The sequence below is a fragment of the Mirounga angustirostris genome, unplaced genomic scaffold, assembly GCF_029215605.1.
Source record: "Mirounga angustirostris isolate CCGP_5_RB_7025 unplaced genomic scaffold, mMirAng1.0.hap1 SCAF_9, whole genome shotgun sequence".
Lineage (NCBI taxonomy): Eukaryota > Metazoa > Chordata > Mammalia > Carnivora > Phocidae > Mirounga > Mirounga angustirostris.
In genome coordinates this window covers 75735707-75760396 of record NW_026991717.1, presented here as the reverse complement: position 1 = coordinate 75760396, position 24690 = coordinate 75735707, and the positions used below count along the sequence as shown (strand labels likewise).

At 30.3% G+C, this 24690-nt stretch overlaps 1 protein-coding gene across 3 annotated transcripts in view; it reads left to right on the top strand.

Moving 5' to 3' along the window:
- NOVA1 (NOVA alternative splicing regulator 1) overlaps window positions 1-24690 on the top strand; it is a 149413-nt gene that overhangs the window by 101485 nt on the left and 23238 nt on the right. For 2 of the 3 annotated variants that reach the window (XM_045900641.3, XM_045900643.3), the window contains 2 exons: window positions 10447-10613; window positions 20776-20847. In XM_045900641.3, the coding sequence (XP_045756597.1) occupies window positions 10447-10613; window positions 20776-20847 (239 nt within the window). The remainder of the gene's footprint in view (window positions 1-10446; window positions 10614-20775; window positions 20848-24690) is intronic. The other variant, XM_064570892.1, reaches the window with a different exon arrangement.

The following is a 24690-nucleotide window of genomic DNA, read 5'->3' as shown; positions in this document are numbered from 1 at the left end:
GAATAAGTTTAACCAAGGAGATGAAAGACCAAAGACCTAAATAAGTGGAAAATCATCCAGTGTTCATTGGTACAAAAACTTAATATTAAGATGCCAATACTACCTAAAGCAATCTACAAATTCAATTAACTCTCTATTAAAATTCCAACAGCCTTTTTTTACACAAATGGAAAACACAGTCTTCAAATTCATGTGGAATTTCAAGGGGCCTTGAATATCTAAAACAATCTTGAAAAAGTACAAAGTTGGGGATTCACTTTTCCCAATTTCAAACATTACTACAAAGCTACAGTAATCAGAACATTGTGATGCTTACATAGGGATAGACATAAAGACCAATGGAATGTAATTGACAGTCCAGAAATAAACCTATATACATGAAGGTATTTGTAAATCAAATATAAAGGTTTCTAGGATATATAAAGAACTAAAACTCTACAACAAAAAGACAAAAACCAAATTATGGGAAGAGGGGATGAATAGACATATCTCCACAGAGAATATACGAATTGTCAATAAACAATGAAAACATACTCAACATTATTAATCATTAGGGGAATGCAAATCAATTATACAAGTGATGGCTAGTTACTAAAAATAAAGGAAGAATAGGTGTTAGTGAGGAGATGGGGAAATCAGAGTCCTTATACATTGATGGTGGGAATGTAAAATGGTGCAGCACTTGTGGATAGTTAAGCTCTTTCTCAAAAATCTACATATAGAATTACCATATTGCCCAGCAATTCCACTCCTAGATATATACCCGGAAGAACTGAAGACATAGACCCAAGCAGATACCTGTACTTTAATGTTAATTGCAGCATTATTCACAGTGGTCAAAAGATGGAAACAGCCCAAGTGTCCATCAACAGATGAACGGATGAACAATGTGATATATAGACACATGGGAAAATTATTTAGCCCTAGAAAGGAATGAAGTTTTGATATATGCTACAACATAACTGAAAAAAAAAAATATGTGAAGTGAAAAAAGGAAAATAGGAAAGGGCAAATACTGTATGATTCTACTTATATGAAATATAAGTTCATAAAAACAAAGTAGATTAGAGGTTACTAAGGAATGTCGGGAGGAAGAGATGGGGATTTATTTCTTAATGGTTACACACTTTCTGTTTGAAATGATAAAAAAATTTGGAAATACATGGAGATATTTGTACAACCTTGTGAATATAATTAATGCCACTGAATTGCATAATTAAAAGTGGTTTCAATGGCAAATTTTATGTTATATGTAATTTACCACAATTGTAAAATATTTTGCTGTTTTGTATCATCTCAACACAAGTTAAAACTGTGCTCAAAATTAATACCTTTTTAAGGAAATAATCCTCTTTAATGAAGATTCCATATACTCCTGAAATTTTTATCATTTTCCCAAACTTTACAAATTTACCTTCCCATATTCCTCCCCCCAGCAAGTTAATGGGTCACAATTCTTTCTCCTTCCTCTACAATCATTTGATATAGTGCATGTGAGCAACAGTGTGACATTTGTTATCTTTCACTAACTTGAATAATTTGCTACCTCTTAAAACCTATGCAAATGTGGGCCTTGTCTTTGTATTTGATTTATAAGCTCCTGATAAAGATGGGAGTCTTTTTCAAAATAACTCTATTTTTAAAGAAAATATGGAATAAAGTCTCTGCTTATACTTTGGTAATGCGTTAATCTATATTGGACCTCAAAGTGATAATTTATATGTTAGGAACAGGACTGTCAACAGAGAGAGATGTTCATCTTGTTGCTCTCAGCTTACGTCAGCAGCACTTCTCAGATTTTTTAGGATGCTGCATATCCAGTGGTATGTTTCTTTCCTTACCTTCAGATGACTTTGATTAGCTATGCATGCTCCCACTGGTTACACTTCTGAGTTTCTACGCTTAGTTTGATATCACATGTTTGTTGCAAGCTGTTTTTCCAGCTTCCAAATATGGTCTGCAGACTTCTGCAAGTGAATTCCTGTTAGTACATAAGGAATAACTAGAAAAATTCTAAGTGCAATTTGTCTGACAGCAAAAATTTAAGAATACAAAATCAATGTCAAAAATGGTAACAGTAATTGGTAGTGGAAGGAAAGTCAGGAAGTCTATTTTACATATACATATAAAAACATAATTAAACTTTTAATAAAACTTAGTCATGGCAGTTTTATATTCCTATAATCTGTGATGGAAGTTAAAAGGTAATAATACTGACCAAACTAGGATTGTGGGATGAATGAACAACTAGTCGTCATTATAAACTGTTGGTAGGACCTTTTGCATGGCCTCAGAATTTAAAAACTGCAAATGAATTACAATATATATGAGAACAATTGCAATTGTTACTTAGAATTTTCAGATGTCTGCTTTCAAACCTTGGGGTTCTTCAAAAGTTAGTATCTCCTATGCTCCTGATGCTACTTTATGGGAATGGCTATTTAAAAGTAAATGACCATGCCATTTGCCTGGATGGGACAGAGAATGAGTAAATAAGAAGCTGGACATGTACTCTAATTCCCATTCATTCTCTCATCTTAAGTTCTTTGAAGAATGAGTATTTTCAGATTTTTCTTAAAAGTATACTTTCATTATTTGGCTTGACTGAGTATATATCAGTGTTAAAGCGTGCTCTGCAAACAGAATCAAAGCTTTGCTACCTTGTGACTAAAGCTTGTTATAATGGCCCTTTTCAAATTTTTACAGCTTAGAAGTAGAGACATGATTGTGTGGAGAGTTAATTACCTGGAGAAGAAAAGCAATTATTACTTTGTAGCATAAGATATCAACTCCTATGATTTCCTTTTTAAAAAAAGCCTCTTCTTGAAATGGTATATTTTTTCCTTAGAAATTGTAAGGTAGGAGGAAGTATTATCAAATGTGCATAACTGTACAGTGGTAATAAAAGCTGCAATTACAAATTGAACTTACTTTTAATAGAAATTTCCCTAAGTGCTTTTGTTGATTTGAAAACTTGTTTTAAAAAATTTGCTAACAGTCCACACAATTGTTAACCCATCTCCTGTGGTTGTCTGTTCTCTGTAAGAAAGGTCAATCCTTTATTTCATTTTATGCCAGATTTGGAATAAATCTGTGAAGTGATACTAACTCAGTGTATATAAAAAATTATCAGACTTGGGTGAAAATTATTTTTCCATCATCAAGCTGAAACATGTGACTTTCTTAAACGGGTGTAATTTGGTAGCTGGCTAACATTACATTTTCAGAAGGTATATGTTGTAATGGAAAGAATATAGTATTTGACAAAACCTGCGTCTCTCTGCATTTGTTAGTTATGTGTCCTTGGCCCAACTGCTTTAAAGCAGATAATATTTACCTTGGTTATTGTGAGTATTAAATGAGATAGTATATAACACATAATGTACAATTATATTAATAATATATTAAATGCATGTATTATGACATACATATTTTATATAAATCATAAGATGGTTTGTTAATTTAACTAAGTATAATCAACATTTAAAGCACTCAGCTTACAATGATATTCTGAGATACGTATTGTAAAATTGCTTAAAATTTTAAGTTAGCTCTTCCCAATGAGTATAGGGACATGGAAAAGAAAGCAAGCCAAAGGAAAAGATGTATGGTTGTGAACTTCAGAGGAGACCTTTGAATGGCTTCATTTCTTGAAATGACTAAAGTATATATTTTCCCCTGAAAGAATGTAATACCATATTTCTACACCTACCAGGCCTTAAATATCCTTAAATGGGGCTTTTGCTGGTATAATTACCTTAAATACCCTTAAATGGGACTTTTCCTGATATAATTACAGCAATAAATATGGAATGTGTGTAAATCAACTATTTATAAAGGCATTAATAGGAATAGATGTTTCTTATAAATGGATCATTGTAGAGGATACATATTAAAGACATGGTAACATTATCTGTTGAAAGGTAGCATATTAAAAGCATGTATTTTCAAGTATTAAAATCTTTCAACAGTTTTAATCTGTTAAATTTATCATTACTATTACTGTTATTTTCATCTTTTAAAATAATTTACATTTTGTTCTGTCTAACCTGAAATTTGTATAGCATGTTATTACAAATGATGGGTAATCTGTAGTATATTTTTAATAGTTAAACTGAAGGAAAGCTAACGAGCTAATGCTTCTGCTTTTTTTAAACCACAAAAACATGCGAGTAATTAAATTACCATGATTATAGATTGAGAATAGTGAAATACTCCTTGAAAATGGCTTTATTCATTTATTTTTCTTTTTTATTATTATGCTAATCACCATACATTACATCATTAGGTTTTTTTTATTATGTTATATTAATCACCATACATTACATCATTAGTTTTTGATGTAGTGTTCCATGATTCATTGTTTGTGTATAACACCCAGTCCTCCACGCAGTACATGCCCTCTTTAATACCCATCATCAGGCTAACCCATCCCCCCACACACCTCCCCTCTAGAACCCTCAGTTTGTTTCTCAGAGTCCATAGTCTCTCATGGCTTTATTCATTTAAAAAAATGATACTCTCTGTTTCAGTTTCATTATTGAAGTATAGATGACATAATATGTTATATTAGTTTCAGGTGTACAACATAGTGATTCAACAATTCTGTTCAATACCCAGTGCTCATTCCAATAAGTGTAGACACCCTCTGTCATATACAGTGTTATTATAATAGTATTGACCATGTTCCCTATGTTATACATTTCATCTCTATGATTTATTTATTTTATAACTGGAAGTTTGTAACTTTTAAGCCCCTTCACCTATTTCACCCATTCCCCACCCCATACCCCTCTGGCAACCATCAGTTTGTTTTCTATATTTATGAGTCTATTTTTGCCTTTTTAAAATATTTTTTGTTGTTCATTTAAGATAAATTGACTTACATAAATCTTGGGATTACCACTTTATTACTGCCCAGAACTATATAGTTGAGTCCAAGTTATTATGGAAATGTTAAATATATTTGAAAATATATAATAAATTGGGAGATACTTCTTAAAATGGTAGAAACTAATGTTATATTGAAAAAAATGAATCTTTATTTAGAATATATGCTGCCCAGAATAAGTAATTTCTCAGTGCTAATAAGAAGCTGTTATCTTACTGTAAAAATTATCAAAATATGTCATGTTTTGTTCTAAATCTCAGTTTTTGCCTATTGCAAAGTTAACTGGCACTTCCACTTTCTCAGTCCTTTTCAAGGCCAAAATCATTGTCAATAGGCTATCCTAGAATTACTAATATTCTACTTTATTTTATATTGATTTTTCATTTTGAGATGTTTCACTGTCATTCATCCAACCAGTTCCCTTACTTTAGATTGATACTGTTATTTCCTAAAGAATTATATATTTGCATTCTTATCTAAAGATACTAGGTTATATTCTCCATAAGACTATAAACTAATAGATTTTCTTACACCCAAACAAAATGTTCACTAATTTTCATTATAGTTGACAATTGGAAATATGTGGATCAGATCACTAGTATATGCCCATTATTCTAGACTAGATTCATTCTAATGGATATGATAATTTATAACTTACTATATTTTTTGAAATTATTTCCCCAGATATATCTGTTTTATACACATTGACTGATCTTATAAACCCAAAGAAGGTAACTGGCTTGATAGACATTTTATGAATAAATAGTTCTTAAAATCAATCTACAGATAAGAACATTTAGAGTCACTTTTTCATTTATTCAAAAAATACTTCTTAAACATCTGCAGTATACCGGGCACTATTCTAGATACTTGAGGATACAGTAGTGAACATACACACAAGGTCCCTTTCGTATTTTACTTCAATTTTTATCTTTGCTCATGCTATTATTGTTCTCAAATTTTCTCCATAGCATGAATTCATTTTGTATTCTCTCTATATATTTTGTTTTATGTATAGTATCTACATGAACTAGAATATGAACTCCCATGAAAAAAGGAAGATTTGTGTGGTCACTCAGCTTCTAGTACAGTACCTAACCTTAAGTAGGGACTTAATAGGTTTTTGTCAAATGAATGAATGAATTGAATGAAATGAGGACCAGGAGTGTGTGATATCCTGAAAGCTAAGTGAAATGTTTTTAGAACCAAATGGTCAACTGTGTCAAATGCTGCTGATGGGTCAAACAACATAAAGACATGAAGATTGGATTTACCCAGGTACAGCTGTTATGAATGGTTTGCATGGGGTGAGGAATGAAAGCCATATTAGAGTAGATTCAAGAAAAAAGGAAGTGGTGAAGAAGTAGAAAGAGAATATATCTATAGATAGATACATAAAACTCATTCAAGGAATTTTGAGGGATAAGGAAATTGAGCAGTAACTGGAGAGAGGGGTATGAGGCCAAGGAAGCTTTTGAGATGTTTTTCTTATATTTTAAAAATTCCAAACATACAATAAAAGAATAGTACAGTGAACCCCCTTATGCCCTTCACATATATCAGCAATATCAAGATTTTTGTTGACTTATTTTATTTACTCATTTTTGTTGTTGCTGCAGAAATATTTTGAAGTGAATTGCAGTCATTTTAGCTGTATATATTTCAGTATGCAGCTAAAAAAAAGGAAAAAATAGTTTTTTATGCAACCTGATGCCATAATCACGAACCTGTTAAAATTAACAGTAATTCCTTGATACTAATACCTAGTTCTTATCATACTGCTATAATTATTTAAAGTAAAAGTTTTTTGATTCTAGATCCAGTCAGATTCTAATTTACATTTGATAGAGAATGGTCCTTCTTTTATTGATGAAGCTAGATCAATTGACCTGTAGACGGTCTTACATTCTTGATTTGTATCTTGGCTTCCTCATGGTGTCGTTTCATTTATTTTTCTGTTTTCAATATTATTTCAAACTATAATGTAGTGTAAATGTTTGATTAGATTTAGCTTCATCTACTTTGGGAAACATACTTCATAATCAGTGCCCTGTGTGTCATATTTCATCACATCAAGAGGCACATGGTTCACTTTCGTATTCTTACTTATGCTAATGGTGATCAGGGAAGTCAATTGGTGACTGCCTCATGTTTCCATTGAAAATTATTCATTAACTTTTCATCTTATGATTTGATGATCTTTGCCTAAATCAGTTATTTCATTTACTTTGCCAAAGGGTAAGTTTTTAGTTCTGCCATAAAGGGGGGGTCTTTAAAAATTGAATAAATTATAACATATTTCTGCTGATGGAGATGATCTAATAGAAAAGGAAAAATTATGATGTAAGAAAGAACTCCAATACATGGAGAAATGGCAAACTTGGTAGATAAGAAGGAATAGAATCCACTGCATAAGTGATTAGAATACCTCAGGTAGGAGCAGGAACAGTCTAAGTGACTTACTTATTCAAGGTTAGAGTAGCACAGAGTGAATATATTTTATTAAATTTCTATCAGAATTTTGCTATAGAATCTGTTTGATAATTGTACCTAATTTTAGAAGCATGCATTTTCAATATTTGATATTGTATGTGAAATCAAAACTGAAGCCATTTTAAGTTTCACTTTCTATATTTGACATTGACCCTACTTGTTAGAGTTTTTCTAATTTCTTCCTCAAAAGTGCATTTTTAAATTAATGTGTCTTATACATCTGTATCTTTACATTATAAAAAATGTGGGCATATACTTTTATGTAATTGTTTTTCAGCTTCTGTTGCTAGTCTGTTTCAAAGAGAAGTAAATGCTACTGCTAAACAAATAAAATGATAAATAACTGGCAGTTTAGTTTAGACACTAATGGAGACTAAAAGGCTTTAAAATGACAAAAACAGCAACTTTTATGATTTATAGGTGCATTTTTGTTACACAGTTTGGTCATATACCTGACAGTTTTCTCTCTTTGTGACTTTCTCCTAAAAATTATAGTTTTGTGTTATCTGAGGAAAAAGGCCATTAGAGTTCAGTAGAAGAATTTGACAGCATCTCTTCTGAGGATTGCAGCAATTCCCATTGGTGGATGTACAATCTCCTTTTTTCCCTTTTTTTTTTTTTTGTGGGAGTAGTTCTAATGATAGTGATATAATTTAATTCTCAAAGAATACATACTGCAAGCTTGAACCTATAAACTATCTCCAAATTATCTCCTATATGCTCTATGAAATTCAGTTTTAGACAATTGTATTTCTTTATGGCTCAGTGATTTCCATTTACTACCTGTTGGTCTATATACTCTAAAGAGTGTTGTCACTCTGTTGGGGTTACTTTGTCTGACATGATATGTACTGAATTAAATTAGAATTTTAAAAGCAACATGGATTATATAATCTCTTCAGTTACTTAGTGCCATGTTGTTGTTGTTGTTTCACAATCCCTATTGAGGTTGAGCTGATTTCCTGTTTTGGCATCCCCAAAAGAGCACTCTGTGTTTGTCTCCAAAAGCAGGAATGTAATCTGATCTGTTTTATTTTGTTTCCTGACTTAGATGAGAACATATTGCATGAGCTACATTGATCAATTATTATTATACTTTCTTGTCATTTATTGGATAATTAATACAACCTTGTAAAGACTTCCCCAGAATATCCCTATAAACTAGATCGTTTTACCCAAGAACCACAGAGATACATCAAGGTAGACAAGGATGAAGAAAAGCTGATTAGGAGAAACAGGAAATATTAAACCTTCAAACTCGCATTATATTTTTCAGATTCTCTTCATCTTTACAGATGAAAGACATACTTGCTCTCTACTGAAATATTTTGTACAACTTAAGAAACTTAGTTTTTCATTGACTTGAATCTTTATTGTTTAAAATATGAAGATTGAATTTAGGTGTATCCATATAATATTACTCTTTAAATTCTTGTGATCTAAGTCTTTTTTGTAGAAGTAAGAATGATAATCTTTTACTGTTCTTTTAAAAATTCTAAACTACTAGAAAAATAGTTTATTGAGGCAATTAATCCTTAAAGCAATATAAACTCCTTATGATCTTTTTAATGTTTGTAGCTTCGCAAATTTTTCCTTCCAAATGTACTTTAAAAATGTTTTATAGAGTAGCTTAGAATTTTTAAACTGTAATACCAAAAAGAAATCTGTTAAATATTTGGGAGTTTTCATATTAATTAAAAAACAAATATTTTATAAATTTAAAAATAATCATTTTGGGTTTTTTTGATAACTGTTTAGTAAAGAAATACTTCTGAGAAGTAAGATTATGTGTTATGTTGGGATGTTGAATTTAATATCAAGCTGCTGTAATGAGGCTCAGAATAGTCTGAAAACTAATCTTTTTTTTTTTTTTGCCTTAAAGTTTATCTAGAGTGTATAAAATGAGTTATAGGACCTGTGTATTAGACCCAACCAATTTCATTTTAGTCATGTCTCACATATATCTACATTTTATTTACTAGATGTGAAATGAACACTATTAATTAATCTTTATCAATTATCCATAAATTTCAAATTTCATAAACTATTTTTTAAGATTTTATTTATTTATTTATTTATTTGAGAGAGAGAGGGAGAGGGACACGCAAACTCCACGCTGAGCATGGAGCCTGACACGGGACTTGATTTAACGACCCTGAGGTCATGACCTGAGCCAAAATTGAGTCAGATGCTTAACTGAATTACCCAGGCACCTCATAAGCTTTTTAAAATTTTGTTCTTAACTCTGATATTCTGTCTTATTATTAAAATTACATAATAAAGACAGTGTTGACTCATTTATCTAATAAATATTTATTGTGCACCTGTTATGTACCAGGGACTGTTAAAGCCTTTGGGGAAACTACAGCACAAAACAAAACAAGCTAATTTACTATCCTTTGAGAGCTTGCATTCTAGTGACAAAGTTAAAAATTAACGAATATAAAATATCGGGTAGTGTTGTTGCTATGATTAAAAGAAGAACTGGGAAAGTGAATAGAGGGTGGTAGAAATGAAGAAATTTACCTACTATGTAAACTTTCCAAGACCTCCTCTACCCACCAATTTAAATGCTCTCTTCACTCTAGATCATCCATTTGTGCCATCCATATAGGTACGTCCATTATTTTTCATTTCATACAATTGTATAATTGTCTGGCCTGATGTTAGTTTAGTTTTTCACCCATAAGATATCCTCTCCAAAAGCTGGATCCATCGATCTTCATCTATGTATTACCAGTTTTTAACCCTAAGCCCTTTTATAAGTGCTCAGCAAGTATTTTTTATGATATGCTCAGAACTTCTTAAGATCTCTGGCTCTACTGGAAAACCCAAGGCCCTTTTTGAGACAATTAGAAAAGAATGGGTTAAAAAATGGTAGAAAGGAACATTTATGTATGCATTCACTCTGTTTGGTTCAAATGAACATTTCTAATTAATTAAGAGTTCTACATCTTACATTATTTTATTGGCCTTACTGTATCATCCTATTTCATAGCTTTTTTGAAAAAAATAATAAAATAAGAAGGAAAGTTTTCTGAAAATTAATCTTTTATCCACAGGTACTACTGAACGAGTATGCTTGATCCAGGGAACAGTTGAAGCACTGAATGCAGTTCATGGATTCATTGCAGAAAAAATTCGAGAAATGCCCCAAAATGTGGCCAAGACAGAACCAGTCAGCATTCTACAACCCCAGACCACCGTTAATCCAGATCGCATCAAACAAGTGAGTGTTTAGTTGGGAAATCAAAGAGAAATATCCACAGCATAGTATGAATTCCTTATAAAAGAAGCTTTAACATCTTAGCATATAAAGTTTTTCTTTTCCTAAGCATGCTTAATACATAACAAAGTTGTCATTTTATTTACTTAAAGACTATCAGAGTCTCTTCCTTAGATTGATCAGTTGATTTATTGATTAATTGAATATCTCATTAAAAAATGATTAACACTAAAACATGTTACACTGAGGAGCAATTATGTGGCTCATTTCTTTTGTGATTGCCTTTTAAAAAATGTATAGGCACAAATATGATTGATTTATAGGAATTTAATCTATTTAAAATTACATTCAATTTTTAAATAAAGTATACAAACTGAAATGAAACTATATCCTCAAAATTTCAAATACCATATTTTAATGATATTTGTAGTCTTTAGTATAGTTATTATGCATATAAACTCCTGTTTTGTTAATCTGTTATACTCAACATTTTTTTATAAACAAATATGTATAAGTAGATTTTTGTACCTAGCAAATAGTCCTTTGTTACAAAACAGCTCTTATGTTCTGTATAACATGTAGTATTTATATATATGTCATGAAGGGCCAATGTTCATTTTTAATGTGTGAGATTTTTCTGTAACAAAAATTTTACTTGATAAAAGTGTGAGTTTTTAAGGTTGAATAATGGTTGACATGATGTAGGAGAAAAATGACATTCTTTAATGTTGAATTAGGTGAATTCTTCCCCATAAACTCTTAAATTCTCAAAAATTTTTAATACCTTATGATTATGATTATTGTTTCTGCATTTGCCCTTTTATAATTAAGTACTTCATTTGTGATCATATTATCAGTAGACTATGCTTCAAAAGAAATGTATTATTCTTCATTAATTCACAGAATATTTAATTTACAGAATTTTATATTCATTGTAATAAATTTGAAATGTAGCTCAAAATCTTATTAATTTCATGTTTCTGAATTGAGAAAAAATTTTATACTAAACAGTGTTATGAATATATTATAATTTTACCAATATATAGATAAAAATAAGCCTGCTAATCATACGCAAACATAGGAATTAATAATTAGGTAATATATTTTCAAATTACAGGCTAACATTCAATTTTCTATTAATTGCCATTAAAAATTTTTTTTCCATGTTTACATCAGATAGCTGTTATTCCATATAAAATCATTCCATTTTATACTCTTTGTCACTGTCAAATGGTTCAATTTGTATACCCTTCACAACTTTTCAAGGAAGTATATTTTAATTTATGCATGGCAGAATGTAAATAATTTACAGCTCTAAACATCAATAGGTTTTTTTATTCTTCACAGCCATTTATAGTTTTGAAATGTTTAGTTTATCTATGCTAAGTGAATACAAGAAATATTTTTAAAACTGACCCCAGGACTCTAGAGGTGGTCAGATTCTAAACCTATGAGTTTAGTTAAAGACTTCTGGGTTAAGATCACCCAGGCCTAAGAACTTACAGAATTGGCCCTAAAGTGTAGGATTTTTTGACTTTCTGCCTTCCTCCAGCCTATTACCTCTCTCTTTTCTTTTATAACTTCTGTGAGAAACCTTCAAAAATTTAGAGATGAGTGAACATCTTGATTTTTTAAAAAGTAAAATATACAACGTAGTTTGAGTAGGATGATATCATTGGTGGTATGTTTAGGACAATGATATGAATTATTTATTATTTTTATAACAATAGGTAGTACCATCAAATAATGGAATACGAATCATTGTTAAAATTTTGAGTTTCTCTATGCAATATGCAATTTGAAGACTACCACATATCTAGTACCATTACAGATTGATGAAAACCAGAATTTGAAAACGTTTGGTTTATTTTTACTTGCCTTGTTCAGATAATGTTATTTAGATTCAAGATAAGTGTTAAAGAAAATAGTGCTTGATTGACTTTTGTGTATTTGCATTCATTTGTAAGCCTTGTAGATATTGATGGAACTAAAATTATTGTTGATTTTAATATTTTCATGTAATCAATAATGTATGCAATTAGAGTATCATTTTAAAAAATTATCAGACAGGTACACTAAATCCAGTAGGACAATATATTTAACCCTTAAACCCTTTCATTTTAAATGTAAAAATTGAAAATTTTACTTGAAAAATCTGGAAAAAAGATCAAAAATATTTCCAGCATATTATTGATCAACAGAGTTTTTTATGTTCTAAGTTTTCTATTTTAACAATGTAAGATTTTTTGTTGGGTTATTCTCCAAATAATAAGTAAAGCATATAAATTTAAATGACCACAATTTTATTTCTGAAAATGCTGGTTATCCATTATCAAATAATATGTCCAAAATAAACTGCTCTAGAATATATAAAAACATTTCATATGATATTTATATATGTTGTAGATTATAATACATAGAATCACAGTAAGATTTCTTTTAAATGGTGGTCTTTCCTTTAACTGATAACATTAATCTCTGCTTTGGGCTTTATTTAGTCCTGAAGTTAATTTTAAAAACAATTTCTTTAAAACATCTTTTTAGAATTTCCTTTAGTTAAATTGTACAAAGAATAAAATTAGGATTTTAAAAAATGAGAGAGCTAGAAAATATAACTTCTGCATAGAAATGAATTCATGTTGAATATGAAATTATAGATTTTCTTAATGTTTATTACTGCATGTCTATTGTTATGATTGATAATTTTAAGGTCTTGCCTCCTAAAAATGTATAATTTGTATGTAACTTGGACTTAAAATAGGAAATCAAAGTTAGTTCTAAACAAATAAAAGTTGCTTTAAAAGTTCTAATTTCAAACCATATGTTATGGACCTCTAACAGAATATTATATTCTGAATTATGTAATCTAGGTACCGTTGGTAACTGAATAAATTGCATGAACCAGAATATTCTGCCCAAATGAAACCTATCCTTATTGAGTGAATGAGTGCTCAAACAAATATAGTTTCTTAGGAAAATAGTGCAAACTGATCTTGCAGGTCTTTCATATAGTGGAATGATGAAATCTAGCATGACAGCCTTACATCCAACTTCAGATATTAGATGTTGTTCCCTCACAAATGTCTTTTGTTGTTATTGTTTTATTTTAAAAATATTTATTTGCTAATAGAGGGATTCCAATACTTTTATATTCAAATGATAATAGTAATAATAATTAACAGGTATTGAATAATCAAAATATTGTAGTCTCTGTTCTATAACCTTATTAGGATTATTAAGGTTATTATTATTATTATTATTATTATTATTAAGTACCTAATATCACTGTGCTTATTTTACAAGTCAGTATACTAGGAAACTGATATACAACAAGAGCCAATAAACCAAAGTTAAACATTAATTATAGCATGGAACATACTATTTTTTATCTTTAGGACACACAAATAACAGAGACATTCAGTGATCTTCAAATAATTTAAACCCTGTTTGTAGAAGTTCTGAACTCATTTCTGGAGCACGTCTTTAGCCCAGATTATTTAATACACATTTACCCATTTCCACCTTTTTGTATTTTGAGCATGATACTTTTTTCCCCTCCTAGGATTATTGAAACTTCTTCTTTTAAGTCCCTCAAATCCTTCTCTAAATATAGTTGTCTGTACATAATGAGTCAATACAATAAACCCTAAAACAAGGTAGGAACCGCAAATCAGTAATATAGTTAGCATTTGTTAACTTCTTTTGTCTGTTACAGATTTTCAGCAGTTTTTTTTCCCTTTTGGCTCAAATGTATTTTTAAGAAAAGCCACATTAAGAGCAAAGCAACTATAGGCATTTAGAGCATTCTCTTATATTTAAAAAAATCAAATGAAGATATAAGAAATCTTAACTCCGTCAAAGAATTTTACTTCTGTCATGAAAAATTGGCAAAAATAGCACATAATGTGTTCACTATTCATCCATTCTGTCATGAATTTATTAAATTCCTTCTTCCTGAATTGCGGGATATATTAAATTATAGCCCTTGCTCTCTAAAACTAGTTTGGGAGAGATCATAAATGATTAAAATAACTTATAAAAATGTCAAACCATATTATATACCTAAAGTACAATATAAACAATGTACTATAAAAGTTCAGAGGCGTGTGAAACAAATGTAGGCAGGAGTGACATTTGGTCTTATAAAATGGGTGAAGATTTGAACCGGGCCTTGAAGATTATATAGGAATTTCCTAATTAAAGGAGAAGAAAGAAAAAGTTATTTTAGGCATGTGAAACAATATGGATTTGAGGAGAAAGATATAATGGTTGAATAGTAAGGAGACTTTTGTGATGGAAATGAAACATTTGGGTTGGAGTTTAGAGGAAATTAATGTTAGATAGATAGGGTGGGACCAGATAATAAAGAGCCTTGGGTGTCTGGTCGAGGGGCATTCTGTAGACTATGGATACTTCCTAATATTTCCCAAAAGAGCTCTTTTAATTTCTCTGGAAAGTTAGAACAAAAGGAGGCACCTCTGCATTTTGTTACCTTCTGTGATAAAAATCCAGACCGACTCTTAGGCTGCCTGTAGGTTTAGCTATTGGTTGGAGAAGAGAACTATGACAATTAGCTGAGTGATCTCCTATGCAGATCTTTAGGTTTGAAGGTTTGTAAGATAATATTTTCTAAACTTCTTTCATGTAACACTCACAAATCTAAGGAATGTTAAGCTTTGTCAGGCTAAATAAATAAAGGTTTGGTGGTCAAGAATGAAGGATGAGTAATATTATAATAATGCTATCTATGGTGTTTATTGTTTCTGTGCCAGCCGTTGTGCTATGCACTTTACATGTAGTCTCACGTTTTATCCATCTTCACAAAAACCTATGAAGCAGGGAAAGAGTACAGAATCCATGTTATACTTATGGAAGCTGATGTTTAAAGGAATTGAGTAACTTACCCAAGGAAATGTAACTGGTAATTGATCTTAACGCTGGGCTATATGGCCTCCAATTTTGAGCAATGCTGATAAAACGAAATCCAATAGATGTCTCTCTTTGGGGACTTTTCAGTGTCTGGAATAAGTTTATCCAAGAAGAGAACCTCATTTAAAATAGAATGTCTTGGGTCAGGGTAAAGTTAAGAGACTATGCAATATTTTAAGAAGATGACAAACACCTAATCTCTTTTGGTAGTGAAGTTGAGACAAATACCTGAAGTTGAAAGATATTTCGAAGTAAAATCTCTAAGGCTTTGAGACTGATTTATTGTAGTTCCAAAATGGTGAGAAAAGAATGAAAAATTATTATATATGGCTTTGAGCCAAGCAGAATGGTGAAGCCTAGAAAGCAGTAAGTGAATTTTAGTTAGGTGCCTGTTTGAGATAATATTTTCATGTGTTGCAGACAGATTGAATAAGTTGTAAGTAGTATGCTTTTCTCTTGAAGTAGTCTTTTATAGAAGTACAGGTGAGAATGTAAAACTGAAAATACAGATCCTTAATTACATTCAAGGCGATAATTTCACTTACCATCTTCATAGTAGGAGAAGAGAAAAACAAAAAATGAGATAAAGAAGCAGTTACCAGAAAAAGTATGTCATAGGCATTATAGTCTAGTATAGTTAAGTGCATAGGATCTGGAGCAGGACTGCCCAGGTTCAATTCCTGGCTCTTTATTTGACCAGCTATGTACCTTTGAGTGAGTTGTTTTGCTTCTCTGTACCTCAACTTCTTTACCTATAACATGGGACTAGTAATAATAATCTATTTCATAGGGATATTGTATTAACTGAGTAGAACTATACCTGGTTCTTAGCAAGTGCTCTTTATTAATCATAAAGATAAAAAGGAAATCAGTAATACTCCCTGTGATAAAATAAGGAGGGAAAGTTTAAGTTGCTAAAAAGGATCAAATACCCAGAGAAAAATACAAGGAAAAATTTTTTTAAATAGGAAATTATTGGTGATTTAAAAACTAGTGTTAATCACATGGTGAAAGCAAAGTCATTATTTCCTACTAATATTATTTCCTAAAAGTTAACAGTCCAGTTAGGTAAGGAGAAAAAATGGTATGAAGGGTAGAAATGCTGATTTGGAATTTTGGATATACAAAGGAGTAAAATACAAGTTAGATAAGGGAGGCTCACATAACCCCTGCCACTCAAGAGGGAATGGCTTGTGTTAAAGAATAAAAAGGAGCTTGAAATGGCAGAGAAATTAGAAATGAGATTACTGTGAGGGTACAAGATGTCTCAGGAGTGGTAGAAAGTTAATATTTAGGGTGTTAAGGTCCTAACTTATGAAGGATGGGAGGTCTGAGTATACAGTTTTGTCTATAATGAAAAGAATAAGAAGATTCAGAAAAAAGGTAGTTTGGAAAATGGAAAAAGTTCAAATGTAGTCAATTGTAGTAAGGAAGTTCATTCTGAAAAATCATGATTTCTTTCAGGTAATGAAGACTATCAGTTGAAAAGTAGATAAAACACATGGGATTGAAGGATTGAAGAAAAGGATAAACGTACAGGACAGCAATTATGAGGAAAATAAGCTATGGAATAAGAATAAATTCTGAAAGACCTGTGTAAATTGGACAACATGAGTTTATATTAGTGCTGAGGGGTTCCAGGTAGTTCAGACATGGGAAGGAGGGGAGGATACTTGTCACAATGAAAAACCAAAGATGACAGTTACATATTCACATATTTTATCTTTTCTTTTTTAATAGAGCACTATACAGATTTATTTAACAGAACTCAAAACACAGGTTTGGGAAGGAGATTACTTGAGTAATACTACTCAGCTAGTAATAGATTTTGAATTACAATTGAGATTTGCTGTTTACTGCTGTTCTCACTATATCTATAAATATCAGAGGTTCTTGACAGTCTGTTACTGTAGATTTGCTTGGAGATAAGCTGTGTATATTAGAGTTTATTTATAGTAATATTTTCTGGTCCAGCAAAACTGTCACTTGTTAACAAGAATGCATTTTACAATTTGTAATTACTTTCTAGTTCTTATTCCCAGAAGCCTAATTATATCTACATTTTAACGAAATGTCTATTGTTAAATCATGAATATTTTAAAACTATTTCAAAGGACCCACTATTTTGAAATTGTAAAATACTTTAAATTTTTCTGCAACAAGTAATTCAGCCTTCAGTCTTTAAAGCAGAATTCTTAAACAGCTAGTCAATTCGTGTAAATAAAAACATATTATACTTTTCCATTTGAAAGATAAAATTGTGCTTAAAAAATGACTGTCCTTCACAATCACTATTTCATAAATGTAAAGAAAGCATTTTTAGAGGAGAGTGTCCTTTGTTCATGTTTTTTATAATAAATATTTTAATATACTGTTGCTTATATGGATATTCAGTTAGTTACATCTTTATGATGTGTAACAGAAATTTTACTAAATGATTTTTAACTTGAAACCACTAAATTTTAAATCTGTGTAGTAAGTAGAAGTAAATGTTTTGTTTATAAAATATAGGGAAACAAACATATCATACACTTATATTGTACATTGAAATATTTCTTATGGATTCTTTGGTTCTATTTCTGTTGTTAAGAAAACTACCAAAGATGTTTCATTAATCTAATTAATAAACATTTTTAATTAAAGGCATTATTTTAATATATTTACATTTATCTATTTGTTAGAACAATTTTTTGTAGCTAGTACTTTACAAAATCAACCAAAATGAAAACTTTCTGGAATCTTTTTATTGTTATAACTTAAGTTGGTAAAGGGAGGAGACATTTTGTGTTTAAACTATCTATGTGAATAATAGCTACAAAACTCATCATGTGTTTATTTCATTATGTACTCATTATTCTAGGAATTTAAATGAAGAAAATATTTTTAGAAACAATTTATTGTGATATTTTGATAATCTTATCCCTTGAAGCTCAAATTTATATGGTTTTCACCAGTTTATTTGAAATATTAAACTTTAATTTCTTATCAGATTATGATATTTGATAAGCAAATTTTAATGATTTAGACATATTAATATTTTCCCTGACGTTTAAAGTTACTGTTTTTTGTTTCTGTGAGAAATAAATAGCATCAGAATTATTAAGGGCAATGATGTAACTATGAGTTGTATCAGTTACTAATAATACATGTCCAATATTTCATATATATGCCAAGCAAAAAGAAAGGGATTGAATAAACTGACAGAAGATAATATTAATCTAAGTGACTACAAATTCTGAGCCACTTAATATTACTACTTTTTCCACATCATTCTTTGCAGTGTTGTAGTACCTTATTGAGAATTCATATCCAGGGCAAGGTGGATGTCCTTGTGAACCTGTGGTACTTCAGGTTGATTTTACCCTGATGGAAATACAAGACCCCAACACATACTTAGTGCTTCTGTAGTTTAATGAACTTAAATTCTAACCTATTTGGGGGGAAATGACCTCTATATTTATTTCACGTCTGTTCATCAGCAACCTCATAATCTGAGATAAGTACAGAACAGATTTTTAAATGTATGTTAACTACTCCCAGGAATTCTCTGTAATAACAATCATAACCAGAGGTGGGAAAATAAAATCTTTACTATTCATCATATAGTAACCTGAAGTCAATAATATATGTTCCAGCATAGAATTGCATGAAAAGAAAATATTAGAGCAATTTTTAATAACTGAAAATGAAAGTCTCTCTGGAGAAATGGCGGAATTTATTACAAAGAGTGAAAACAGAAAACAAAGGATTTAAATTTTTTGTTTCTTCTTTTATGAGGTTTTACTTCTGAATGTAGCTCCTGCCCCCTTTTTAAATATGATTTAACAAAAACCTTGGTATAACTCAACATGAAGTGTAGTTTTCCTCAACGTATTTTAGGTTTTAACTTAGAAGAACCAGGAATCACTTGAGGAGTGGACTATTTATAACATGATCTGATGTTAGAACCAATCTTACTTTGTTACTGGAGAACAGTAAGTTAAGTAGAAGCCTGTGAATTTCCTATCCTTTCTTTTATGCTTAACTGCTTTGTTCCACCCAAATCAGAACTTTTGAAATCTCAAATGAAGAAATGTGATTTTATGAAGTAATTTTATCTGCTTTTCCTGGCACTGCTGAACCTTTAAAGTTATGCTTTTGCTCATATCTGAGTAATTTTGATGCATAATTATTAATATAAAACAAAATGTCCACATAGAATTGTGTCTGTATTATAAAACTACCCCATTTCACCTATTAGGAAATATTATCTATTGAGAGAGCTACTTAAGCAATGCTATTTGCTAAGTGAAAATATATTTTTTTAAAAAGAGAAAAGTTTAACATCTTACACTTCAAGGTTATTCTATTAGACTTGAGAAGTTTTTAAAATATATTAATGGATTATTCAACAAGTATATTATGGTCTCATACAACATATTTTATATATAGTATGTAGAAGCATTTTGGAATGAAGTGAACAATAAATATGATTCCTAATATTTTTGTGCTTATATTCAACACAGGCTGATAAGGCTACAATCACATCTATATTAAATTTTTAGTCTTCAACAGAAATGATAAAAAATATTATGGCAATTTGTTAAAATGCTATTAGTTACTTGTTTATTAATATGAGGTTAATGTTTACATTTTCAGACGGGCTCTAAATTTGTTAAAAATTAATATTTTAGAAGATAATGTGATTTAAGAACTCAGAACTGCAAATTTAGTTGCTTTTAAGTATGGATCCCTAAATTCATGTGGAATCAACTTGTTGGTGATGTTCAACATATTAAGTAGGTGGATGCTTTTATACCAAAGTAAACTTCATTTCACCACTTCTTCCAATCCCCGACTGTATTCATTGATAGGAAAAGGACTCTTTCAGTCTTACTCATTGAATTTCTTGAATTTTTGTTTGACATCTCTTTTCCCCCAAGCAAACAAGAGAGAAAGAAAAGAGACTACTATTCATGAATATGGTCAGGATGCCTTTAATGCTCATGTGGATTTTGTATCTGTCACCATCATGATTTCAAGTCATGAATTTATTTTTACATGCTTATGCATGCATATTTACATGCATTAGTTACTTAGTTGATCTTAAATTCCATTAAATTTGAATGAGTAGGAGAAAAATTTGTTCCTAGGATTTTGTTCTCGTTATATTACATTTTATTTTATTTTGTTTTATTTAAATGATCAGTTTAAGGCTTTTAAAGGTTGATTTGCTCCTGAACTGCTTTGTTCCCAGACATTGCCATCTTCCCCAACTACCACCAAGTCCTCTCCATCTGACCCCATGACCACCTCCAGAGCTAATCAGGTACAGTATCATCCTGTCATCTACACCATACTTTTCACGGGTGATTGCCTGCACACTGGAGAGAAGGATAATGGTGGGTTAAGGATGTATTCGTTCATTCACATATGTGCACCATGGTCAGATTCCAAATAACCTGAGAAAGAAAGATCGATTATTCCTGAATATTTATATGCAGTTTTTTAACTTTAGATAACAAAAATATATTCAGATGGTAGACGCCTCGAATTTGGGGGTTTTCCCTTAAAATTATGACTTTCTGGAGCTCTGCGTGTTATTTATTGAGTCATTGTTTATAATCTCCATTATTGGTTCTTCCTAGGATTATTGGTATATAAGTTAAGAATATCATATATGTAAAAAAATGTATAAATATGACTTATTGAGCAAAGGTATATCTTTAAAAGTGAATGCATTTTCATTTGTTTTTTATTTCAGACATGCCTTACTGTGTAAACAATTTTCAACTTCCAATGAAAAACATTTCTAGCAATCTAAAAGTAACTGAAAATTGGTGTTTGTGATAATTTTATTTCTGTTTTCCAACTTAGGAAATGGTATAGTCTTCTAATTTAATATGACCATTTTCTTTAGTGGAGTGGCAGACTTTGCAATTAGATATATATTAGTTTGATTTGACGATTGTTTTGGTACTGAATATTTGTAGGTCATTTTTCAAATGTAGTTATTTTTGGCACATTTAAATAATTCATCTAAAATATCTTATGTAAAACAGAGCCATACTGTATTTGACAAATGTTGAAAATATATTCATTAAAATGATTAAACACATTTTCATTTTGTCTGAGTTGAGCTTCATTTAGGTGAGAGATGTTATTTTCTTTAATATTTCTACTTTTCCACTAATACAAGGCCTTATGGGATTATTCAATTATTAAACAAAAGCTTATCTTTTTAATATATTTTTCATATAGTTGACCAATAAATTATTAACTTTGAACTATATTTGCTAACTATATTAAATGTGCCTTTTGCATGTAATCTAATATAAGGCTGTCAGAATTATTTTGCTTAGTTATTGAGTCTAATACTTTTGCAACCTCAGGAAAAATGTTAAAATAATAACTGGAAGCAAGACTAACATAGGGTACGATGTTATTCTATAGTAGGAGCTTGATTTTCATCTTATGCAGTAGCATTCCCTTTAGACAAAACTGTAATATTCACATTTTAGTCCCAATAACTTGGTTAAAATACTACATATATCTCTAGTGATGAATCTCAGCACCTCTCGTTGAAGGAAATGGTATGACATAAAGTGGGAACAAAGCTTGTAATATTAATGCATGAGGTTAAAAAAAGTGTTTATACATTTTTACTCTATATACCTTATCTCTTAAGTGAACTTTAGCCACATGATATAGAGAACTATTGGGACAACAACTAACTTTATTTTTTAAATATTTCTCTTGTACTTTATCATTCTTTCCTTTCCAAACAAAAACAAGACAAATGAGTGCAGCAGCAATAAAAACAAAACTAATGATTTTTCTCAACGAACAATGTAAAAAATCTTGGATCTGGAAAGAAAAACTATCTCAGTAATTTTGTCTTTAAAGTTAGATTTATATTTTCTTTTATTTATTTCATATGAACATGTGAATTTTTATTAAATGATTTCTTAAAAAGGCTAGTTTATACATTGAAGTCTGGTAATATTTTTGCCCTCTAGATATGTTACTATATCCACTTCTACCAATTCTTTTTCTAATATTTGAAATAATAAATCTTTGTGGTTTTGTACTTTGTCCACTATACTCAGTTATAGTTGTTAAATATATTTTATTTATATTCTGGTTTCTTCTGTTTTTATACAAACAAGCATAATATCTCCTGGATAACACGAGGCAAGATATACAAGAAGAACAAAACAAGATTTTTAAGTTTATTAAAGGAATTGTAGTCATCATCCATCCTTATGTTATTAGTATTTTGTGATCATTTTATTCCCTCCGTATTTCCCAATGAATTCAAATTCACTCTATATTAGCTTAGATCTGTAAGGGTAACCAAGATAGAAAAATGGGTTCTAATATGATCATATTAAAATCTCCATAATTAAAATGAACTTTTAAACCTATAAGAGAATTATTTTCATGTGTTACAGCTAATATGATACCCTCTGCTGTTAAAACTATAAACTTTCTCCTTGTGAACTTTTATAAACCAATATAAAATATGCCCAGACAACTGTTTGTGTTATTTTCATCAATAACAGTTAAATGAGTTATGACTGAGTTCCATTTCCAGAATAGTTTGTCTACGTTACAGTGATGTCACATTATCACAATAATGTGATAAAAAGGGCTAAGGGACTATTAATATTCAGAAAACCCAAAAGTAAGAAGCACAGAAAATACACCAAGGAGTAAGTTTTATTGCAGTTTCAACATTAAAAACTTGTTCTATTCTTTTAAAAATGATTACGTGTTTCAGTACATACTAAATTTTACTTTTTCTACCCTCATGTTTCTACAGGCCAGACTATTTCCACAGGTCAGAGAGGCAGACTGTATCTACAGTGTTGTTGGTCTATAATAATTTCCCCCTGAAAATTGAAGGACTATCATATGAGAAGTCCTACAGAATGGTGGTTATAAGTCAAGACTGGTGCCAAATTGCCTATGATCAAATCCTTGTTCTGGCACTTACTTGCTGAGTAAATTGGGTTTCAGTTTTCCCTTTTATGAAATCCAAATAGTAGCATCTCATAGGGTTAAAGAATGAAATAAATTCATTGTTCTTGAACAGTACAGTATCTAGAATGTAATGTTAACCATAAGTGTTAGGTTTTGTTTATTTAATTTATTTTGTTCTGAAGTATCTTTCAAGTGATATGAAAAAGAAAGAATATTCTTTAAGATGGTAAGTAGCATAGCATAGAGCTTTTGAAACTGAAGAATTCTAAGAATTCTAAGATACTAGTGTTGCTTGCTGCTTTTTTAACTCCAAAATATTTCTGTAATCAAAGTCTCTCTATTCTTTTTCTAGATAGTTTAAACTACTCTACAATTATTTTCTTCACTAGTGAGAGTACTAAGTTGTATGTTGTGTAATGATAAAGCAAATTGCTGTTATTTCCCTAATGAGAAAGAAAAGTTAGTAGGGCTAATAGTTTTCCAACTTGGACTGTTTTTTGCATGTGTCGCATATTGCAAGGTGCAACTTTGAAATTTCTTACATGTGGAATTTTAACTATGAAGCAAATATAAAGATATAAATATAATTAGATTCTTTAAGCAATGTGTTTTCAAAAACCTTAAAAACAAAATAAAAAACAATTAGTTGGGTTTGATCATCAGTTCTAAGTTATTGATACTAAATTTTTCAGTTACTTCAAAATTCAACAAAATGGTTTTGTTAATCAGTCAATGGTGCCAAAAATTAAATTCCAGCTTTAATTTTAGGTTCCTGGTTCTTAGCTCTCATGGGATTCTTCTCAAATTTCATGAAGAGAAAAAGGAAAAATAATGATTGCAGAAATATGTGCTTTATAGACATTTACTTACTGACTGATGAATTTGAAATTATATACCAAAATATAATGAAACATGAAAACAGGTAACTCATATATAGCACCCTTGCTGTGGTTACAGGAAAACACAGGTAAAACTCAGCTGGTCTTTCTTTAAATTCATGGCTGTAGATCTCAAATGGACCCTTAATTCTTCCAGTCATAAGCCCTTTCACTTTTTTACTTTCTAGATGGCTATTTCATAAGTTCTCTTCTTTCAACCCCTGTATTAGTTTTCTTTTGCTGTGTAACAAATTACGCAGTGGTTCAAACAACACCCATTTATTATCTTACACTTTCCGTAGTCAAGA